The 21,262-nt window shown below is 43.1% G+C and overlaps 1 protein-coding gene across 3 annotated transcripts in view; it reads left to right on the top strand.

The window, feature by feature from the left end:
* The window catches only part of LOC122540637 (palmitoyl-protein thioesterase ABHD10, mitochondrial-like), a 37,773-nt gene that overhangs the window by 5,631 nt on the left and 10,880 nt on the right, over positions 1–21,262 (top strand). The window contains exons 2-4 of one of the 3 annotated variants that reach the window (XM_043676624.2): positions 1,861–2,165; positions 12,049–12,225; positions 19,780–19,891. In XM_043676624.2, the coding sequence (XP_043532559.1) occupies positions 12,053–12,225; positions 19,780–19,891 (285 nt within the window). In that variant the 5' untranslated portion in view covers positions 1,861–2,165; positions 12,049–12,052. Of the gene's footprint in view, positions 1–1,815; positions 2,166–9,528; positions 9,652–12,048; positions 12,226–19,779; positions 19,892–21,262 lie in introns of those variants that run through there. The other 2 variants (XM_087976380.1, XM_043676625.2) reach the window with 2 other exon arrangements.

The raw sequence follows: 21,262 nt of genomic DNA, 5'->3' as shown, positions 1-21,262 counted from the left end.
AACAACCTTGCTTGGTGCAGTGACAACCTTTCCCAAGTGCTTTGATGGGAAATGTTATCAATCTCGTTCACCATGGAGCCTAGTGCTGTCCCTATTTGATGATATCTACTCATACCTCATGAGTATGAATATTCTCAGGACTGTATCCAAGTCACACAGAAATTGAAGTCAGCTAACTTGACACATCTTGTAGTTAGAACCTGGTCCTCCATGTAGCTCATTATCATGCGGTGCCATATCAGATGCTGCATATATATCCATCAAGCCCTTGGGGGAGCATGAATTGAAGGAATGTCAGTCAACACAAGTGCACTGTGCTGGAAATTTAATAAGCCACAAGACATTGTTAATTGTAATATTACTATCGGAGTATGTTCCAAAATAATATTACATCATAGCCTTATATATCTATTGACAGAAGAGGTTGGGAACATTTTATAATACACAAAGCTATGTGAAGAAACCTGCAATCACTTTTGCTCCTTTACTTTACAGAACTATTGCAGGCAAGTCCTTTTCCAACATGAACCATTCTTTGAAAATTCCATGCATGTTTCCACGCTGAAGTACCTTTTCATCAGGCTGTGAATAATGCTGATCCTGAGAATGTTTTTATGACCATGGTCTAAAGAATTTGAAATTTGTGCATATTTTGAAAACCTAATTGCATTTCTGTCTAGGGTGATCAGCCCTCATGTTATCAGGCGTTCACAATGTCAAATATGCTCTGTTCTCTTTTATTGTACAGTTCACTGCACCGGCCACACTGGAATCACTCCCAGTAACCAGTACTTGGGTTTTACCTGCATTCCTGAACCACAATGACAGCATAGAAGGCTGACACCTGAAAAAAAAAATTCATTTCCAGGCTGGAATATTTCCAACTTCGGGTGCAGATGAGATTTTAGGGCTAGGCTTTATGTGCAACACATCCTCCCCTTTTCTGGATTATCCCCTGTTTATTCTGCATTCTTGCCATTGACTCTAAACTCTACTTTTACCAGTGACTGTCTTTGAATCCCTTTGTTTTCTTCATTTCTACATTCTACCCCAATTATTCCACACACTATTGTTCTTTGGGTGGAATATTAACTTACATATTACAACTGGTTCAGTTATGTTGAAATTATATTCCTAACCAGGAGTGGGGAGATGGTGACCTAGTGGTAATATCATTATATTAATAATCGAGAAGTCTCAGGTGAAAGACCTGGGTATGTTGGCTCAAAACTCACCATGGCAAGATTGTGAAAATAAGAATATCTTGTGACTTATTCAGTTTATGAAACAGTACACTTACGTTGATTAAAGTACTTCCACTTCATGCTAAATCAATAAAAAAGGTTGGAATTAAAAGCTAGCCTAATAGTGGTCATTTTTGATTATGATTTAAAAACTCATCTGATTCTCTAATGTCCTTCCCTGGTCTGGCCTACAGGTGACTCCAGACTCACAACAGTGTGGTCAACTCTTAACTGCCCTCTGGTTAACTGAGAATAGGCAATAAGTGCTGCCCTCACCAGCGACACCTCCAGGCCATGAATGAATAAAAAAAACTAAAACTTTAAATGAACATAACTGGGTATATTTAATGTTTTAGCAGATTGTGTTTTGAAGGACTGTGAAAAATATCAATTTATTTCAAGTGCCTGTTTTTCCATAAAATGTTACTTTGGACATTGAACTTTTTTAACAAGACAGTTCTTTGAAATCACAAGGTTTCAGTCAATGCTTGAGGTCACCAAACTTGGTTTAATGATTTCCAGTGAGTTACATTCATCAGCGTTTAGGATGTATGAGAGTTGATAGCCAGCCTGAGAAACTTACTCTTTCTGAAATAAACTCTGGTTGTGTCTCCAGTGTGGACATGGAATACCAATCAAGCTGCTCTTGCAAGAGGCCTCTGAGGACATTTGCCTCAATATTTCCTGAACGACTGCGTCAGCAAAGAACCTAGAGACAACTGTACATTTCTAGTGGATTGTCCACATGTGCGAGAACACCAGGACAAGAGCCATTGGAACTTTTCACACCCTTTTCCTTTTTGCCTTCAAGGACGAATAATTATTGGCTAAAAGTGTTTTTTCCCAAAGTGAATCTTTGCGGAGAAATCTGTTTTCCTTCTCCAGACTGTGCGTGTGTATATGTGTTTGCTTACTTAGAAGGTAAATATTTCCATATTATAAACAATGCATATTAAGCAGCTTTGCATCTTCAATTAGGAAATTGTGCTTTATAATAAATCTCAATTGTAATATAAACAACATTGAAAATTTGCAAGGAGGCAACTGCAACATGTTCAAGATTTGTTCACAATTTTATTTTAAAAAAAGGAGTATATATCTGAAACATGTTCCACAGTGTAATCTTACGATGTCCCAAATTATTTATTAATAAGACATTTTGAAGTGTAGACTGTATTTTAATGTAGGCAAGGTTATTAGGGGAAGGCAGAGGTATGGAATTGAACCACAACCAAATCAGAAAGCTGAAGGGGCTAAATGATCTACTCCTGATCCAAATTCAAATGAAATGCAGCAGCCAATTTATTCCCAGTAAGCTCCCACAGAAAATAGCAAACTAAATAAATTATACAAGAGAGATGGTTTGCACCTTAATAGGTTAGGGACCAGCATTCTGGCAGGCAGCTTTGCTACTGCAACACAGCTACGTTTAAACTAAGTAGCCGGGGGGAGGGGACAAACTGGATGTTTAAGAAGGAAATTGAAGGGAAAGTTAGAACAAGGGAAATCAAGAAAGACAACCGTATCAATGAAGCAGAAAACTCAGAAAGGGATCATGCTGTAAGGTTGAGCGAAATAGGAGTTGATGGGAAGGGTGAGGGCAGTAACAAATTAAAAATACTATACATGAAAGCACGAAGCATTAGAAATAAGATGGATGAGCTTGAGGCTCTTTTGGAAATTGGCAGATACGATATTGTGGGAATAACTGAGATGTGGCTTCAAGTGTTCAGTGCCTGGGAAATAAATATTCAAGGCGACACGTGCTATCGTTAGGACAGACTGATGGGCAGAGGGGGTGGGGTGGCCATGTTGGTAAGGGATGATATTCAGTCCCTTGCATGGGGGGACCTAGAATCAGGGGATGTAGAGTCAGTGTGGATAGAGCTGAGAAATACTAAGGGTAAAAAGACCCTGTTGGGAGTTATCTACAGACCCCCAAACAGTAGTCTGGACGTCGGATGTAAGTTAAATCAGGAACTGAAATTGGCCTGTCGCAAAGATGTTACTACAGTTGTTATGGGGGATTTCAACATGCAGGTAGACTGGGAGAATCAGGATGGTATTGGACCTCAAGAAAGAGACTTTGTGGAGTGCCTCAGAGATGGATTCTTAGAACAGCTGGTGCTGGAGCCGACCAGGGAGAAGGCAATTCTGGATCTGGTATTGTGCAACGAACCAGAATTGGTCAGGGACCTCGAAATGAAGGAGCCACTGGGAAGTAGTGACCATAATACAATAAGCTTCAATCTGCAATTTGAGAGGGAGGGGGTACAATCGGAAGTGACAATATTTCTGTTGAATAAAGGGAACTATGGAGCTATGAGGGAGGAGCTGGCCAAAGTTCAATGGTGCAATACCTTGGCAGGGATGACAGTGGAGGAACAATGGCGGATATTTCTGTGTATAATGCAGAAGTTGCAGGATCAGTTCATTCCAAAAAGGAAGAAAGATCCTAGGAGGAGGCAGGGGTGGCCGTGGCTGACGTGGGAAGTTAAGAAACATATAAAGTTAAAAGAGAAAAAGTATAACATAGCAAAGATAAGTGGGAGAACGGAGGACTGGGAAGCTTTTAAAGAACAACAGAGGATTACTAAGAAGGAAATACGCAGAGAAAAAATAAGTTACGAAGGTAAACTGGCCAAAAATATAAAGGAGGAAAAGTAAAAGCTTTTTTAGGCATGTGAAAGGCAAAAAAATGGTTAAAACTAAAATTGGGCCCTTGAAGACAGAAACAGGGGACTATATTACGGGGAACAAAGAAATGGCAGAAGAATTGAATTGGTACTTCAGATCTGTGTTCACTGGGGAAGACACAAGCAATCTCCCTGAGGTAACAGTGGCTGAAGGACCTGAACTTAAGGGGATTTATATTTGCCAGGAATTGGTGTTGGAGAGACTGTTAGGTCTGAAGGTTGATAAGTCCCGGGGCCTGATGGTCTATATCCCAGGGTACTGAAGGAGGTGGCTCGAGAAATTGTGGCTGCGTTGGTGATTATTTTCCAGAGTTCGATAGATTCGGGATCAGTTCCTGCGGATTGGAGGGTGGCTAATGTTGTACCACTTTTTAAGAAAGGTGGGAGAGAGAAAACAGGAAATTATAGACCAGTTAGTCTGACCTCAGTGGTGGGAAAGATGCTGGAGTCTATTTACGACACATCTGCATAGTAGTAACAGGATAGGTCACAGTCAGTATGGATTTATGAAGGGGAAATCATGCTTGACTAATCTTCTGGAATTTTTTGAGGATGTAACTCTGAAGATGGACAAGGGAGATCCAGTAGATGTAGTGTACCTGGACTTTCAGAAAGCTTTTGATAAAGTCCCACATAGACGGTTAGTGAGCAAAATTAGGGTGCATGGTATTGAAGGCAAAGTACTAACTTGGATTGAAAGTTGGTTGGCTGATAGGAAACAAAGAGTAGTGATAAATGGCTCCATTTCAGAATGGCAGGCAGTGACCAGTGGGGTACCGCAGGGATCAGTACTGGGACTGCAGCTTTTCATAATATATGTTAATGATATAGAAGATGGTATTAGCAGTAACATTAGCAAATTTGCTGATGATACTAAGCTGGGTGGCAGGGTGAAATGTGATGAGGATGTTAGGAGATTACAGGGTGACCTGGACAGGTTAGGTGAGTGGTCAGATGCATGGCAGATGCAGTTTAATGTGGATAAATGTATGGTTATCCACTTTGGTGGCAAGAACAGGAAGGCAGATTACTACCTAAATGGAATCAATTTAAGTAAAGGGGCAGTACAGAGAGATCTGGGTGTTCTTGTACACCAGTCAATGAAGGTAAGCATGCAGGTACAGCAGGTAGTGAAGAAGGCTAATAGCATGCTGGCCTTCATAACATGAGGGATTACGTATAGAAGCAAAGAGGTTCTTCTGCAGCTGTACAGGGCCCTGGTGAGACCACACCTGGAGTACTGTGTGCAGCTCTGGTCTCCAAATTTGAGGAAAGACATTCTGGCTATTGAGGGAGTGCAGCATAGGTTCACGAGGTCAATTCCTGGAATGGTGGGACTACCTTATGCTGAAAGACTGAAGCGACTGGGCTTGTATACCCTTGAGTTTAGAAGGCTGAGAGGGGATCTGATTGAGACATATAAGATTATTAAAGGATTGGACACTCTGGAAGCAGGAAACATGTTTCCACTGATGGGTGAGTGTCGAACCAGAGGACACAGCTTAAAAATATGGGGTAGACCATTTAGGACAGAGATGAGGAGAAACATCTTCACCCAGAGAGTGGTGGCTGTGTGGAATGCTCTGCCCCTGAGGGCAGTGGAGGCCCAGTTTCTGGATTCATTTAAGAAAGAGTTGGATAGAGCTCTCAAGGATTGTGGAATCAAGGGTTATGGCGAAAAGGCAGGAATAGGATACTGATTAAGGATGATCAGCCATAATCATATTGAATGGTGGTTTCAGGCTCGAAAGGCAGAACGGCCTACTCCTGCACCTATTGTCTATTGTCTAAATAACCAGGTCCTCTCCTTTTACTTCAACAACCCATGGTGTCAGCTTCAGTCACTACATTTACAGCCTCACATATTTATGGATTGAAAGAAATCTCCAGTTTTCATCTGATGTCCCTTTCCATTTTAACCATTTCTTTTAGAACTCTCCCATCCTATTATAATTATTGGTACTCAGTTGCAGCTGTGTGTACTACCTACAAGATGCAGAAATTCACCAAGGATCCTGATTTTAATGTTAACTATTATCTTATTTCTTTATTTTTCTACTTATTCTACGAAGGTAATGCTTAACTTTTTAAGTGTTGTTTCTTATACTACTTTATACTTTTGTACTTAAGATGCCACTATGTGTGGTGACATTATACACTTTTCACTGTTCTCCTGTACTTGAGTATATGTGACTGTATCAAACATATAAACATTACAATCTAGAAGGACAAGCAAATTCCTGGGAACACCACCACTTGCCAGTTCCCCTCCAAGCCAGTTACCATCCTCACTTGGAAATATATTGCCGTTCCTTCAACATCACCCTGTGTTAAACTCCCTCCCTAATAACAATCTTGGTGTACCCACACCAAATGGATTGCAATTGTTCCAGACAGCAGATCACTACTGCCTTCTCAAGGACAACTAGGGATGGGCAATAAATGTTGGCTCAGTCAACAAGGCCCACATTCCATGAATAAGTAAACAAAATAAAATAAACATTTGGTCAAACCATACCTTAGTCATACTTGTTCTTATAAAAACGCACTCAATTTTTAAATTTATTGTCCATGCATTAAGTCCCATTGATCAAATAAATAAACAATTCTGCAATAACATTAAAGATTCAATGTCCAATGTACAATTTCTGCAATTTAGCTTGTGCCATACAAGTTATTTTAATGTGTGGTGCTTTGGGAGCATTTAGGCTTTGCAAAAATGCCTTTTAGTATTGAGAACTGGAACAATATTTACTCAGTGTAAACATTCCCTAGCACAGAAGGGTTTGAAAAATATGTTCTGCATCACTTATAACAGTATACATTATCCCAGTAAATGTCAGTTTGATTCTGAAGATTATATTTTCGAATTCCACTCTATAACTAAGCAAGCAGTAATATTGCAATGGAGGAGTGCTATGTCATCGAAGGCGCTGTCTTTCAGTTAAGTATTTAACTGAGATGGTCGGAAATATTCTGTAACATTATGGTGCTTAAGGAAGTTGTGTTTGCCCAGGTATCTTCCCTAAACAATGTATTCAGACAAAGCGCTACACATATCTGGAGCAGGTAAGATTTGAAATTGAGTCATTTATCTTAGAGAGAGGGACATTACTACTGAACCAGAAGAGGACTCAGCTATAGATTTTAGATTTAGATTTTTATTGTCATGTGTACTCAAGTACAAAAGAACAGGAGTACAGTGAAAAGTGTATGATATTGCCACACAAGGCGCCATCTTAGATACAAAGGTACCTCGATACCTTAGAACAAAGGAAAAAGAAAGAACAAAGGTAATAGTTAAACATTACAGGAATTCTTAGTATTAATAGAAAAATAAAAAAAGCTAAACGTCAAACATCACAGTTACCAACAGAACAATTATGTGAAACACCTTCAGATGTTTAAACTTGATAAGGCACCATACACCTACAAGGTGAATTGGTTGACTGGATAGTTGGTTTGTGATGCAGAGTGATACTAACAACATGGGTTCAATTCACACAGCAGCTGAGGTTACAATGGAGGTTTTCCCCTCACTTCAAGTATACTGACCGCCAGGTTAAACTCACTGCCAGTTATCTTTCCAATGCGAGGGTGAAATGTGGCTACTTTACTGTGCAAATGCAAACATTACTTCACTTTCTATCTGTCCCTCTCATAACCGGGTAGATTTACAACATTGGACAGAAGTGGGTACTGCAGATGCTGGAGATTGGAGTCAAGATTAGAGTGGTGCTGGAAAAGCACAGCAGGTCAGGCAGCATCCGAGGAGCAGGACAATTGACGTTTCAGGCAAAAGCCCTTCATCAGGAATGGGGCTGGGAGCCTCGGGGGTGGAGAGATAAGTGGGGGGGGGGAGGGGTTGGGGAGAAGGTAGGTGAGAGTGCAATAGTTGGATGGAGGTGGGTAAAGGTGATAGGTGGGAAGGAAGATTGACAGGTGGGACAGATCATGAGAATGGTGCTGAGCTGGAAGGTTGGAACTGGGGTAAGGTGGGGGGAGGAGAAATGAGGAAACTGGTGAAGTCCACATGCTGAGGACATACAAGTCCTGGGCCTCCTCCACCGCCACTCCCTCACCACCTGACGCCTGGAGGAAAAATGCCTCATCTTCCTCCTCAGGACCCTTCAATCCCAGGGCATCAACGTGGACTTCACCAATTTCCTCATTTCCCCTCCCCCCACCTTACCCCAGTTCCAACCTTCCAGCTCAGCACTGTCCTCATGACCTGTCCCACCTGTCAATCTTCCTTCCCACCTATCCACTCCACCCTCCTCTCTGACCTATCACCTTTACCCCACCTCCATTCACCTATTGCACTCTCAGCTACTTCTCCCCAGCCCCACCCCACTCCCATTTATCTCTCCACCCTGGACGCTCCCAGCCTCATTCCTGTTGAAGAGCTTTTGACCGAAATGTCGATGTTCCTGCTCCTCGGATTCTGCTCGACCTGCTGTGCTTTTCCAGCACCACTCTGATTTACAACACTGCTGAAACCACTGACAGCTCTGAAGATGATACACTCAACTTTGGGAGACAATGGCCCAGTGGTATTATTGCTGGACTTTTAATACAGAAACCCAAGTAATGTCCTGAGGACTTGGGTTCAATTCCTGCAATAGTCAGATGGTGGAATTTGAATTCAATGATCAAAAATAAAATCTGAAATTAAGTGTCTAATGATGATTGTGAGTCAATTGTCAGGAAAACCCCATCTAGGGAAGGAAGCTGTTACCCTTCTCTTTTGGTGGTCATTTTTGATTATCATTTAAAAACTCATCCGATTCTCTAATTTCCATAACTGGTCTGTCCTACATATGATTCCAGATCCACAGCAACGTGGTTGCTTCTTAACTGCCCTTTGGGCAATAGATGCTGATGGAGACAGTGACACCCTCAAGCTGTGAATGAATAATTTTTAAAAACTCGAAACACTAAATCTGTTTCTCTCCACAGATGCTGCCAAACCTGCTGAATTTCTGCAACAATTTCTGTTTTTATTTCAGATATTCAATATTGGCAGTGCTTTATTTTTATAGTTATTGTTGAAATCATTTATTTTCAGTTTAACGAGATTTTTAAGTGTACCTTCGAGGGTTAATTAAACAAGGGAACCGACACAGAATGACTAATTATTGGTTAAAACAAAATAATAAATAATTAAAATGTGCAACAAATTAACAGGAACATGAATAGGAAGATAACCAACAAGAAGATGGTAATGACTACCAAAGATTTTATATAACTAACTCGGAAGGAGCTGGATGTATAACCACGTGCAATGAATGTGTTCATTAAATTTGTAAAACTAGTGAATAAATGAACACACTAAGAAATCAACAGTTTGATGCAAATTGGCGCAATTAAAGAATTTAAATTCATTTTAAAAGGCAACGACAGCAAATAAATGTCTCAATGCTTCCCCAGCAAAACACAATAAACAAAATTTAGCAGACGGGTGAACAAATCGCTGAATCGCAAAAAAAATACGACATTGCCCACTGAGGAAGGGGAGAAGTAAAAGTTGTTGAGCGACAGAAGCAAAACGAAAGGAACGCGAAAATGAAAAGAGCGAGAATGCGAGTGAAAGAAATCAAACCAAACATTCTTTATATTTTTGACCCAGTTGTGTGTCCGTAGTTGCTGTTTATCTGTATTAAGTTCAATGACAAGGCGTTACTTTTATTTTGCTTCTGGTCTGATCCCAGGTTAGTTCTTGTTCAGGAGCCAGTGGCTCGTTGCGTCTGAGTCCGGAGCTTCCGGAAGTCCCCGAGTGTGTGTGGTGTCCAGGGGGCTGGGGTGCATTGTCCAGGGGGTGGGTGTAGTGTCCGGGGGGCTGGGGTGCACTGTCCAGGGGGTGGGTGTAGTGTCCAAGGGGCTGGGGTGCACTGTCCAGGGGGTGGGTGTAGTGTCCACGGGGTGGATGTAGTGTCCAAGAGGCTGGGGTGCACTGTCCAGGGGCTGGGGTGTAGTGTCCACGGGGCTGGGGTGCACTGTCCAGGGGGTGGGTGTAGTGTCCAGGGGGTGGGTGTAGTGTCCAGGGGGTGGGTGTAGTGTCCAAGGGGGTGGGTGTAGTGTCCGGGGGGCTGGGGTGCACTGTCCAGGGGGTGGGTGTAGTGTCCAAGGGGCTGGGGTGCACTGTCCAGGGGGTGGGTGTAATGTCCAAGGGGTTGGGGTGCACTGTCCAGGGGCTGGGGTGTAGTGTCCAAGGGGCTGGGGTGCACTGTCCAGGGGGTGGGTGTAGTGTCCATGGGGCTGGGGTGCACTGTCCAGGGGGTGGGTGTAGTGTCCAAGGGGCTGGGGTGCACTGTCCAGGGGGTGGGTGTAGTGTCCAAGGGGTGGGTATGCACTGTCCAGGGGGTGGGTGTAGTGTCCCAGGGGCTGGAGTGCACTGTCCAGGGGTAGGGTGTAGTGTCCATGGGGCTGGGGTGTACTGTCCAGGGGGAGGGTGTAGTGTCCAAGGGGCTGGATGTACTGTTCAGTGGTTGGAATGTGCACTGCCCAGAGGGTGGGGTCGGGGTGGTGTGTTGTCCAGGGGTTGGAGTGCGCACTGTCCCGGGGGTTGGAGTGCGCACTGTCCGGGGGGTGAAGTGTGCACTGCCCAGAGGGTGAGGTTGGGGTGGTGTGTTGTCCGGGGGTTGGAGTGCACTGTCCCAGGGGTTGGAGTGCACTGTCCCAGGGGTTGGAGTGCACTGTCCCAGGGGTTGGAGTGCGCACTGTCCGGGGAGTGGAGTGTGCACTGCCCAGAGGGTGGGGTTGGTGTGGTGTGTTGTCCAGGGGTTGGAGTGCACCAGCCAGTTTGGCTGCATTGTCCAATGTGTGCTGAACTGCTCAGTTACCACAGACTTCCTAGAAACACATTGTCAAACGTTGCAGCTTGCACAGTCAAAGGCACAACCGCTTAAAATCTGGGATCCAAGAATCCCCGAGCAGCGCTGTGGGTGTAATGACAGCCTGTGCTTTGACTGAGAAGATAATAAGGGAGTGAGCTAGGCATTGCTGATGTCATGTTAAATACTCACTAATGTTCAGGCCACGATCAGAGAAAGGAATAGAAGTTTATGTAGATAGAGTCATAAATACATATAGCATAGAAACAGACCCTTCACCCTAACTCATCCATGCTGATCAGATATCCTACATAAATTGAGTCCCATTTGGCCCGTATCCCTTTAAACCCTTCCTATTCATAGGATTGGATAATGTGTGCTTGGAGGATATGCCTGTGGAGGACTAGGACTGTGTGGGCTTACAGGGCCAAATGGCCTGCTTTTGTGCTGTGAGTGTATAATGTTACTGCTCCCGTTAGCCAAGCTGTAATCATCATTGAGTCCCTATAGTGTGGAAGTAGGCCATTCAGCCCACCAAACCATTGCCAATCTTCTGACAAGCATCTCTTTCCCCCACTCCCCACCCTTCCATAACCCTGCACTTGCCCAGGCTAATCCACATAGTGTATCATTTGATTGTGGGAGGAAACTGGAGCACTTGGAGGAAACCCAAGCGGACACAGGGAGAATGTGCAAACTGCACACATACAGTTGTCTGAGGGTGGAATTGAATCCAGGTCCCTGGTGCTGTGAGGCAGTAAGTGCTAGCCACTGTGTTGCCTGGATACCTAGGAATTTTGCATAAATACAGCGGCATGTCAGCTTGTGAGAGTGTGAAACTTCAAATAGTGTGTCGCTCTGCAAATTTGCGTATTGAAATATTTTTATGATTATTTTTGCGGTAACTAGAAATTTTTTTTAAACATGAAAAGATATCAACTACTTTGAACTTTGGTAAAGTCATCATCGTCCTGCTCTCTTATTACAGACATGTTTAGTGTTGGTTTAACCTGAGGGTCACCATGCCTCAAGCAAGGGGAGAGGTTGAGAAGGGGGGACCTTCATAATAACTTAAGTTGGTGCAGGAATTTAACTCTCACTATATGTGTTATTCTATACCACAAACCAGCTGTTGCACAAACTGACAACCAGATTTACTTTAAGCTATACTGGTAATAGGACAGAAAAGAAAAATTGACTGCAGAGTGTTGACTCATACTTTGGGTTTGTTTGTAGCACTTCTTTATATTGCAACAAACTTTCTTTATATTACAGAGAGATGACTTCCATTCAGTTTCTCACAAGGCTGTCTTTGCCTCGTTTGGCCTACCATAAAATTTCTGGACGGAATCCCGGGGTTGTGTTCCTGTCAGGATTTAAGTCCGACATGAATGCAGTGAAGGCACTGGCCATGGAGGAGTTCTGTCGTTCAGCAGGGCACTCCTTTGTCAGGTACCATCTGAAAGTTTATAAATGATTTGGAGATGCCGGTGTTGGACTGGGGTGTACAAAGTTAAAAATCACACAACACCAGGTTTATAGTCCAACAGGTTTGCTTCCAATTAAACCTGTTGGACTATAACCTGGTGTTGTGTGATTTTTAACTTTAAAAGTTTGTAAAGACAGTCACATTAAACAAAAAGCACACCTTGGAATGTGCTTCAGGCCAGGGCAGTGATAGCAAAAAAAAGCAGCCATTGAAGTGGCAATCAGAATCAGAGGTCACAGCCTGAGGACACAGGGTAGGCCATTTAGGACCGAGATGAGGAGAATGTCTTCACCCAGAGAATGGGGAGCCTGTGGAACTCTCCACCACTAAACGTGGTTGAGTCCAAAACACTGACTATTTTCGAGAAGGAGTTGGATATAGCTCTTAGGGTTAAAGGGATCATGGGAGAAAGCAGGAAGAGGGTACTGAGTTGGATCATCAGCCTTGATCATGTTGAAAGGTGGAGAAGGCTTCTATTTTTCTATGTTTTGTGTTCTACATAAATTTGCTGGACTCTGTTTTTATGCAATATATGAAAGTGCAAAAAACATATGGGGTAGGAAAAGAACAGCTGTACACCAAGCCTGCCCACACTCAGGATGGTGAGAGCATCCGACTTTGGAGCAGGAATATGTCATTCGGCTCTTTTGAACCTTCTGCACCATTCGCTAAGATCTGGTTATGGCCTGAACTCCACTTTCCTGTCCGTCTGCTCCATAGATCTTAATTTCCTTGCCTACTGAAATTCTGACTAGTTCTCCCTTAAATAACTTGAAGAACATAGCCGCCTGGGGAAGAAAATTTCCATAGAATGTTGGCAATCACTCACTAATGAGTATGGTTACCCACTGAGGAAACTCCGTGTCACTGGTGATGGGTTATGTGGGTCGTTGTGTTACTATTGAGCCCAAACCTAGAGCCATGTCTCTCACCACACATTCCTGGGAGGTGGAATTGGTTTTTAGTCTTGAGATTATTGGTGTTCCTTCCTCTGGCTTCTTTTCCGTACTTCCTCTTGCCACTGGGTGTTCTTAAAGAATTGTGTTCCTTTGTACAGGAGCTTCCTCCACATTGGTTTAGTCTGATGGAGGGTCTTCCATTTATTGATATTAGATTTTTAGATTACATTACAGTGTGGAAACAGGCCCTTCGGCCCAACAAATCCACACCGCCCCGCCGAAGCGCAACCCACCCATACCCCTACATTTACCCCTTACCTAACACTATGGGCAATTTAGCATGGCCAATTCACCTAACCTGCACATCTTTGGACTGTGGGAGGAAACCGGAGCACCTGGAGGAAACCCACGCAGACATGGGGAGAATGTGCAAACTCCACACAGTCAGTCGCCTGAGGCGGGAATTGAACCCGGGTCTCCGGCGCTGTGAGGCAGCAGTGCTAACCACTGTGCCACCGTGCATTTCTCAAAGGAAACCTTCATGGACCCTTTGGAAAGCTTCTTTAGTCCTTCTCTCATTTGAGTGCTTTCCTTGAGCTGGTTCCCAGTATCAGCATGAATTCCACAACCAGATTTTAGTGAATGGTGGAGAAGGTTCAAAAGAGCCAGATGACCTACTCCTGCTCCGAAGTCTGATGCTCTCACCATGCTTTGGCAGTCAGAGCTCAGCATCCTCAGCACAAAGCTGGCCCAGCCGAGCTGGTTTTGAATAATCACGGCCTCGATGCTGGTGATATCGGCTGCTTCAAGGACACCAATGTTAGAATTCCTGTCCTCCCAGATGATGTGAGAATCCATCTTAAATAAGGTAGGTGGAACCTCTCAAGGGCCTTGAGGTAGTGTCTATATGTGGTCTAAGTTTCAAAGCCACGTTGAAGAGCCAGATGGGTGACTCTTTTAAAAAAGATCCTGGTATGAGCACAGTTTGGCAAAGACTGTGTCATTGCGTGTCCAAAGGCAGTGCTCAAAGATTAGATATAGTGTTGGGTTTTGCATTAATGTCAGCCTTAGGTAAGAGGTAGCTTCCCAGTTAAAGGAAATATTCCACACTGGAAGATTTTAACATAGATCTTGATGGAGAGGTGGACCAGAATTGTGATTTGATTGTCACGATTATTTTACAGTAAGAATACACAAATACAGTGAAGAGCTTGTATTTGTTGTCTTGAAATGGTGTCATTTTGAACAACTTAAGAATAAGGATGAAAAGAATGAAAAGATATAGCTCATCCCCATCGATGATGCCTGCGCTGCGATCCATCCTCCATCGCTTTGCTGCTGTCTACACTGCCCCTGGACCAAATCAATATTGAAGTCGCTGATTCTCAGGCGCCGTCTTTGGGCGCCGTCTTTGCTGCTGAGGCCATGTTCCTCCGTCTGGGGTGGCACAGTGGCTAGCACTGCTGCCTCACAGCGCCACGGACCCGGATTTCATTCCAGCCGCCTGAGATTCTGAACTTGTTGCTGGTATCCATTGTGCTTGATTTCCTATTCTACTGGTGGGTGGCATGAAAGAAGGAATGAAATTTCATTTACATAACACCACTCTCAGACTTTGGACACTTCAAAGTGTGTTTGAGGCAAGAAAGTGTTTTGGAGGTATAACCATGGTAGTAAGGTAACCCAGGTTCCTTTAGCAGTACTTTGGCCTCTATCTGCACTGTAAGGATTCTATACTGTTTTGTATAACTCACTGGACCTTGAGCTGTGCGATGAGTTCACAAACGTTTTTAAATCATTTTTTCATTTTGATGATTCTTTTCAATTTTTCAGATAAAACTGATCACTCTTTGGGCCCAGCTTCCTTACCAATGTTGGATTCACCCACATAGCAGTGTGCAATTCAGTTGTGACCCCAATATGGTTTGAGTGACTTCTCTCTATGCTGCACTTTTGTAACTGAGGTTGTGAGGTAGGAAAAGAGGTCACGGAGATAACCTGATGACAAAATAGGTTTTCAGGTATTTAATAGTTAGAAACATAAAGAAGGAAGGAAGTAAATGGCTTGATATGGTCGAGGACAATAAAATCATTGGTATATTTGATTGTACTCTGTCTGCTTACTGAGCTGAGGCATTGACATTTAGAAGTTTTCACAGCCAACTAACTTAGCTAATTAAAATAACCAATTCTGTAAGTAAACAAGGAGAGGAACCAACAGTTCACATCCTGTTGACTTGCTCTGTAGAATGCTTCAAATTTTATTTTATATTCCTATTTATAACAATTGCAGGCAATCAATTCAACATCTTTATTTTCATTGCTTACAATATTTGGTCACAGATAATAAATCTATTATCAGTTGCTAAGGACTTACAGGGCACACACTTGCTCTATGAACAATCCTGATTAATGTGTGAACTTTTAAAATGAAATTTACCCTCAATTGATATAATATCTGGTATTTCTTAACATCGTACTTGGTTCCTTTTTGTTAGGCACTTTCTGAAATGGTTCACTTTACAAAGTGTGGAAACCTTCCCACTAAAACATCCAACGTCTTTGAGACTCGGAAACTGTTGCTGGTATCCATTGTGCTTGATTTCCTATTCTACTGGTGGTGGCTTGAAAGAATGAATGAAACTGCATTTATATAACACTACTCACAGGCTTCAGACACAAGAAAGTGTTTTGGATGTATAACCACTATAGGAATGTATTTTCTAAACTCAGTACCATTCAGACAGGAGATGTATGGATCATCACCACTTATTAGTTCCTCTTCACATCAAACACCATCCTGTCATGGAACTGTCTAACTATTTCTTTACTGTCACTGGGTGAAAATCCTGTAACTCACTCCCCTAACAACACTGTGAGTGTTCCTACATCTTATGATTAGATTACTTACAGTGTGGAAATAGGCCTTTCGGCCCAACAAGTCCACATCGACCCTCTGAAGAGGAACCCACCTGGACCCATTCCCCTAACACTACAGGCAATTTAGCATGACCAATTCACATGCTATTAGCATGACCTGCACATTTTTGGACAGTAGGAAGAAACTGGAGCACCCAGAGATGAATGTGCAAACTCCACACAGACAGTTGCCTGAGGCAGGAATTGAACCCAGGTCCCCAGCACTGTGAGGCAGCAGTGCTAACCACTGTGCTACCGTGCCGCCCATGGACTGCATGTGGTTCATAGACTCCCTACAGCATGGAAGCAAGCCATTCAGCCCATCGAGTCCACGCCAACCTTTCAAAGAGCATCCCACCTAGACCTACCCCATTCCTGAAACCCTGCAGTTCCCAAGGCTAACCCACCTAGCCTGCACATCACTGGATACTACGTGTAATTTAGCATGGCCAGTCCACCTACTAGATGTCCTCTTGCACATCTTTGGACTGTGGGAGGAAACCAGAGCACCCAGAGGAATCCCACACAGATATGGGGCGAATGTGCAAACTCCACACAGACAGTCGCCTGAGGGTGGGATCAAACCCAGATCATTGGTGCTGTGAGGCAGCAGTGCTAACCTCTGAGCCACTGTGCTGGGTTCTGGATCTGAACAATTAATACTAGCCTTGCCATTGATCACACCCGGTGTAAATGTGTGCATTACAAGATTCTGCAAAGAACAATTAAATAATCTGCTTGCAGTTGTGTTGGTGGAGAAAAATGTTGGTGAAGAATGTCAGGAGAGCTCCCGGATCTTCTCTGAGGAACACCATTAGATCACTTCCATCCACCTAAGTTAGAGTATATGATTAGTTTAATGTTTCATCTGAAGACAGTACTTCCAACAGTATAGTTTTGAATGTCAATTGAACTTTGGTGTTATATCACTGCATTAGGGCTCAAACCTATAACCTTCTGACCTAGAAATGAGAGTGCTGTCAATGAGGATGGGTGCGTTATGTGGCTAGGAAGCCTGGTTAAGGCAATAACATTTCATTTTTAAATATCACTAAGCATCTGGTAGCTAGAATATCATTAACACTGGGAGAAAGTGAGGACTGCAGATACTGGAGATCAGAGTCGAGAGTGTAGTGCTGGAAAAGCACAGCAGGTCAGGCAGTATCCGAGGAGCAGGAGAATTGACGTTTCAGGTAGGGGCCTTTCCTGATGAAGGGCTCTTACCCGAAACTCCTCGGCTGCTGCCTGACCTGCTGTGCCTTTCCAGCACCACATTCTCGACTATCATTAACACTGGTCAAGGGTTATTAAATTATAACACACCCTGTGGTCTGGATCCATGGGATTATTACAGCACCAAACACTTCAAGGGAAGAATGCATTTTTGAATTGCATTTGTAGTGTTCAACGCCTGCCAAAGAAATCTGAGCCTTCACTTGTGTGCGAGAGTGCACAACCTTATTAAAACTCAAACCTGTGCTGGCATTGGATGGAGAGGCTGACGTTTGCACTGCTTCGCTGAGAAATCTTCACGGTTCATCTTTCAAATTTGTTCTGAAAGACCTTGAAGAGAATGACCGTCCTCTCCTAAAGGAAAAAAATATCTGTGTGCATTTTTTTATCTCTCCCTAATTTCTAACCACCTTGTATGTGAAAGATAGAGGCCCAATGGTCCCATCTCACCTGCTGCATCTTGGCACAGTCAGCCCTCTATTATGGGAACATCTGGCTCGGTAATGTGCATTTTGCACAGAGAGCAAACTTGCTAATTACAGGAAGAAATATACACCATTGGTTATGTGCTTGTGACAGGAATTTCACCCTTTTGTGCATGAGCTCGAGCCAAAGTTGATACTATCAACAAACGTAATGTATGCATGCTTTCAAAAGAAAACTTCAATTTTTAAAAAAAATGGCATCTGCAAAATCTTATTAAAACCAGACTCATCTGTTTGTTTCCTTTTGTGAACTGCAAGCTTTGTTATAGTTTCCACGGAAACAAGTAACTGCTTAATAATAATGCATAACCCTTTCCTCATTGAGTACTTCAGAGTCAAATTGAATGGCAAAACTTGGCAGAATTAACAGTTTGAGAGCCCTCACGGTCTAAGGCAATCAATACTGTGCAAAAGTGCCAGAATGTCAGAGTCGTCAGACACGGATTTGTACTCAGCTATTCCCTGTATGGCACGTTTCCAAATTTAACAGAACAGTGGGAGCCAGTATTGATTAGACTCCTTCCCTAGCAAAGGGAGGCAAGGTCTGATGGTAAGTCATGGCTAATTTCGGAGAATATTGCAGTTCCTTTTTATTTTTGGCTGCCTTGATGCTCACATAACTTCTCAGGCAGCACTGAATCCATTACAGACAGCAATCTCTGACGGTCTGATTTTTGCCAAGCAGAATAAACACAGCCTGGGTGTAACAGTTAATCCTGATTACAACAATTCTCACTATATGTCTTACTTCTTCGCAAACCTGACAAATTTAAGGAGAATTTCTGAACCCAGAAAGAACTTTTGATACCCTTAGTTCCTTTTTGGATAAGTGATTGTCAATTATACATGTTTAAAATAACAACGTTTTGATATGTGGTAATGATACTGATTTCTGTACTATTTTGTTACGTTTGTGCTATATATTATAAAAGTGTTCATAATGAGCGAGTGTACATACTGTCTGGAACTCAAGCTAGTTGAACACTTCACTGTCTACAACTCCTGGGAATGAAAGCACTAGTTGCTTACAATAATTTCAAAGATGTAATTTAGAAAACAAATAGATGAAAGAGTTCTGTGTCTCTAAAGTAGAAGAGTCTCTGAACAGCCACTTTGGATTTAAGTAAAATGAATGGATTTAATTTTTATTACAATTTCAGAACTCTGAAGTACCCTATAGAAACCCAGTGCTAACTGGGTGGCATAATAGCTCAGTGGTTAGCTCTGCTGCCTTAGAGCATGTGGGACTCAGGTTCAGTTCCTCCCTTGGTCAATTGTCTGTGTGGAGTTTGCACGTTCTCCCTGTGTCTATGTGGGTTTCCATTGGCTGTCTGGGTTTCCTTCTGCAGTCCAAAGGTGTGCAGGATAGGTGGATTAACCATGTGAAATGCAAGATTATGGGGTGGGTCTTGGTGCTATGCTCTTTTGAAGGGATGATGCGAACTCGATGGGTTGAATGGCCTGCTTCCACACTATAGGGATTCAATGATTTAAGAACACAGTGATGTAACTGAATATTTAATACAAGAGATTCTTATGTCCTTTGATCTCCTGAGCTGATTAAGGGGAGAGAAATTCTTTTATCCATCTCTCTAAGACTAAAAGCAACTTGACAGTGGTCTTGCCAAGAAGCCAGAGAAACAGGCTTTTGGTCTGTCCAGCGATGTCCCCTGAGAAAGATCAAAGACATTGCTCAGTACTGCAGTGGAACTCCAAGATTGTGCTGCCATTGAACTGTTTGGCCACCTACAGTATGCAGACTTAATCTACTTCCATATCTGATAAAATAGATTCACTAATCACTGCATTTAGCAACTTGCATGGTTTACTGATGCAAGTTTAATCCTTGTCAGTTAAAATGTAGCATTTCCATGATACAGATTATGTTTGTGTCAAATTTTACCTAAAATATGAATTTAGTTTGTTTTATTTTTTAATCAGGCTGTCTTTTATCTGAGCTAGTCTGTGCTGCTATCTGCAGGTTTGATTACACTGGCTGTGGCAGTTCCGAAGGTGATTCTGAGGACTGCAAATTGGGAGATTGGAAGAATGATGTGCTGACAGTCTTGGACACTCTCACTACAGGACCACAGGTCAGCACTTATACCCACGTGTTTATTTCCATATCGTTATCATTCATTTAACAAGTTGGGCCCGACTTCATTTCCCTATGTTCAATTGTGAAACAGCTACCATTTGTTTCCGTATCCCCATCTTTAGTCTTTCCCTCCTCTTCTCCTCTGATGATAGTCATTCATAGTGGGCTATAGCAGAGTTCAACTCCCCCTCCCACTCTGCCGAGGACATGGAGGTCCTGGGCCTCCTTCACCGCCGCTCCCTCACCACCAGACGCCTGGAGGAAGAACGCCTCACCTTCCGCCTCGGAACACTTCAACCCCAGGGCATCAATGTGGACTTCAACAGTTTCCTCATTTCCCCTTCCCCCACCTCACCCTAGTTCTAAACTTCCAGCTCAGCACTGTCCCCATGACTTGTCCGGACTTGTCCTACTTGCCTATCTCCTTTTCCACCTATCCACTCCACCCTCTCCTCCCTGACCTATCACCGTCATCCCCTCTCCCACTCACCCATTGTACTCTATGCTACTTTCTCCCCACAACCACCCTCCCCTAGCTTATCTCTCCACACTTCAGGCTAACTGCCTTTATTCCTGATGAAGGGCTTTTGCCCGAAACGTCGATTTCGAATCTCCTTGGATGCTGCTTGAACTGCTGTGCTCTTCCAGCACCACTAATCCAGAATATAGCAGAGTACTGCTGGCTCTCCTGTACCCTTACAAAGATGAATACTGAGTGTCAAAACCCAGCGGTAGTGTTAAGGTTCTTATCCTTGTGCTCCAGGACCTCACTACCTCCCTTCCTCTAATCTCCTCTGACCCTCGGAGATCTTTGTGTTTCCCAGATTCTAGTGCACCCCTGATTTCTTTCACTACGTTGGTGGCCTTCCCTTCAACCATTTAAGACCGAAACTCTACAGTTCCCTTCCTAAGCCTGCCACATCTTTACCCTTTTAGTCTACTTTTAAGAGACTCATTAAAGCCTGCTTCTTTGACCAAGCTATTGATCTTAATAGGTTTCCTCGGTTTAATGTTAAATGATTGTCTGATTATGTTCCTCTGAAGCAACTTGAGATGTCATGTTATGTTAAAGGCGCTATATAAATGCGTCTGCTTTTGGTGCTGTAGGCGGCTCCACAGGTGACTCATCTGAAGACAGATCTTTTAAATTTTTAAAAATTTGTTCTCCGCTGCGGCCTAAAATGGAAAAGGGCTGTTTTAAACCAAAAACTGACAAAAAAAGGGTGTACTTTAAAGATAATTTGAGAGTTATCTTGACATTTTTAAAATCCATTCATGGGGCATGAGTGTTGACAAGACCCAGCGTTTATTGTCCATCCCTGGTTGTCTTCTTGAACCATGCAGTCTGTTTGGTATTGGTACCCAG

This window comes from Chiloscyllium plagiosum, unplaced genomic scaffold (assembly GCF_037043375.1).
Source record: "Chiloscyllium plagiosum isolate Xiang-an unplaced genomic scaffold, Cpla_swu_hap1 HiC_scaffold_29, whole genome shotgun sequence".
Taxonomy (NCBI): domain Eukaryota; kingdom Metazoa; phylum Chordata; class Chondrichthyes; order Orectolobiformes; family Hemiscylliidae; genus Chiloscyllium; species Chiloscyllium plagiosum.
Note: the sequence above shows the minus strand (reverse complement) of the source record. Positions and strands in the feature narration are given on the sequence as shown.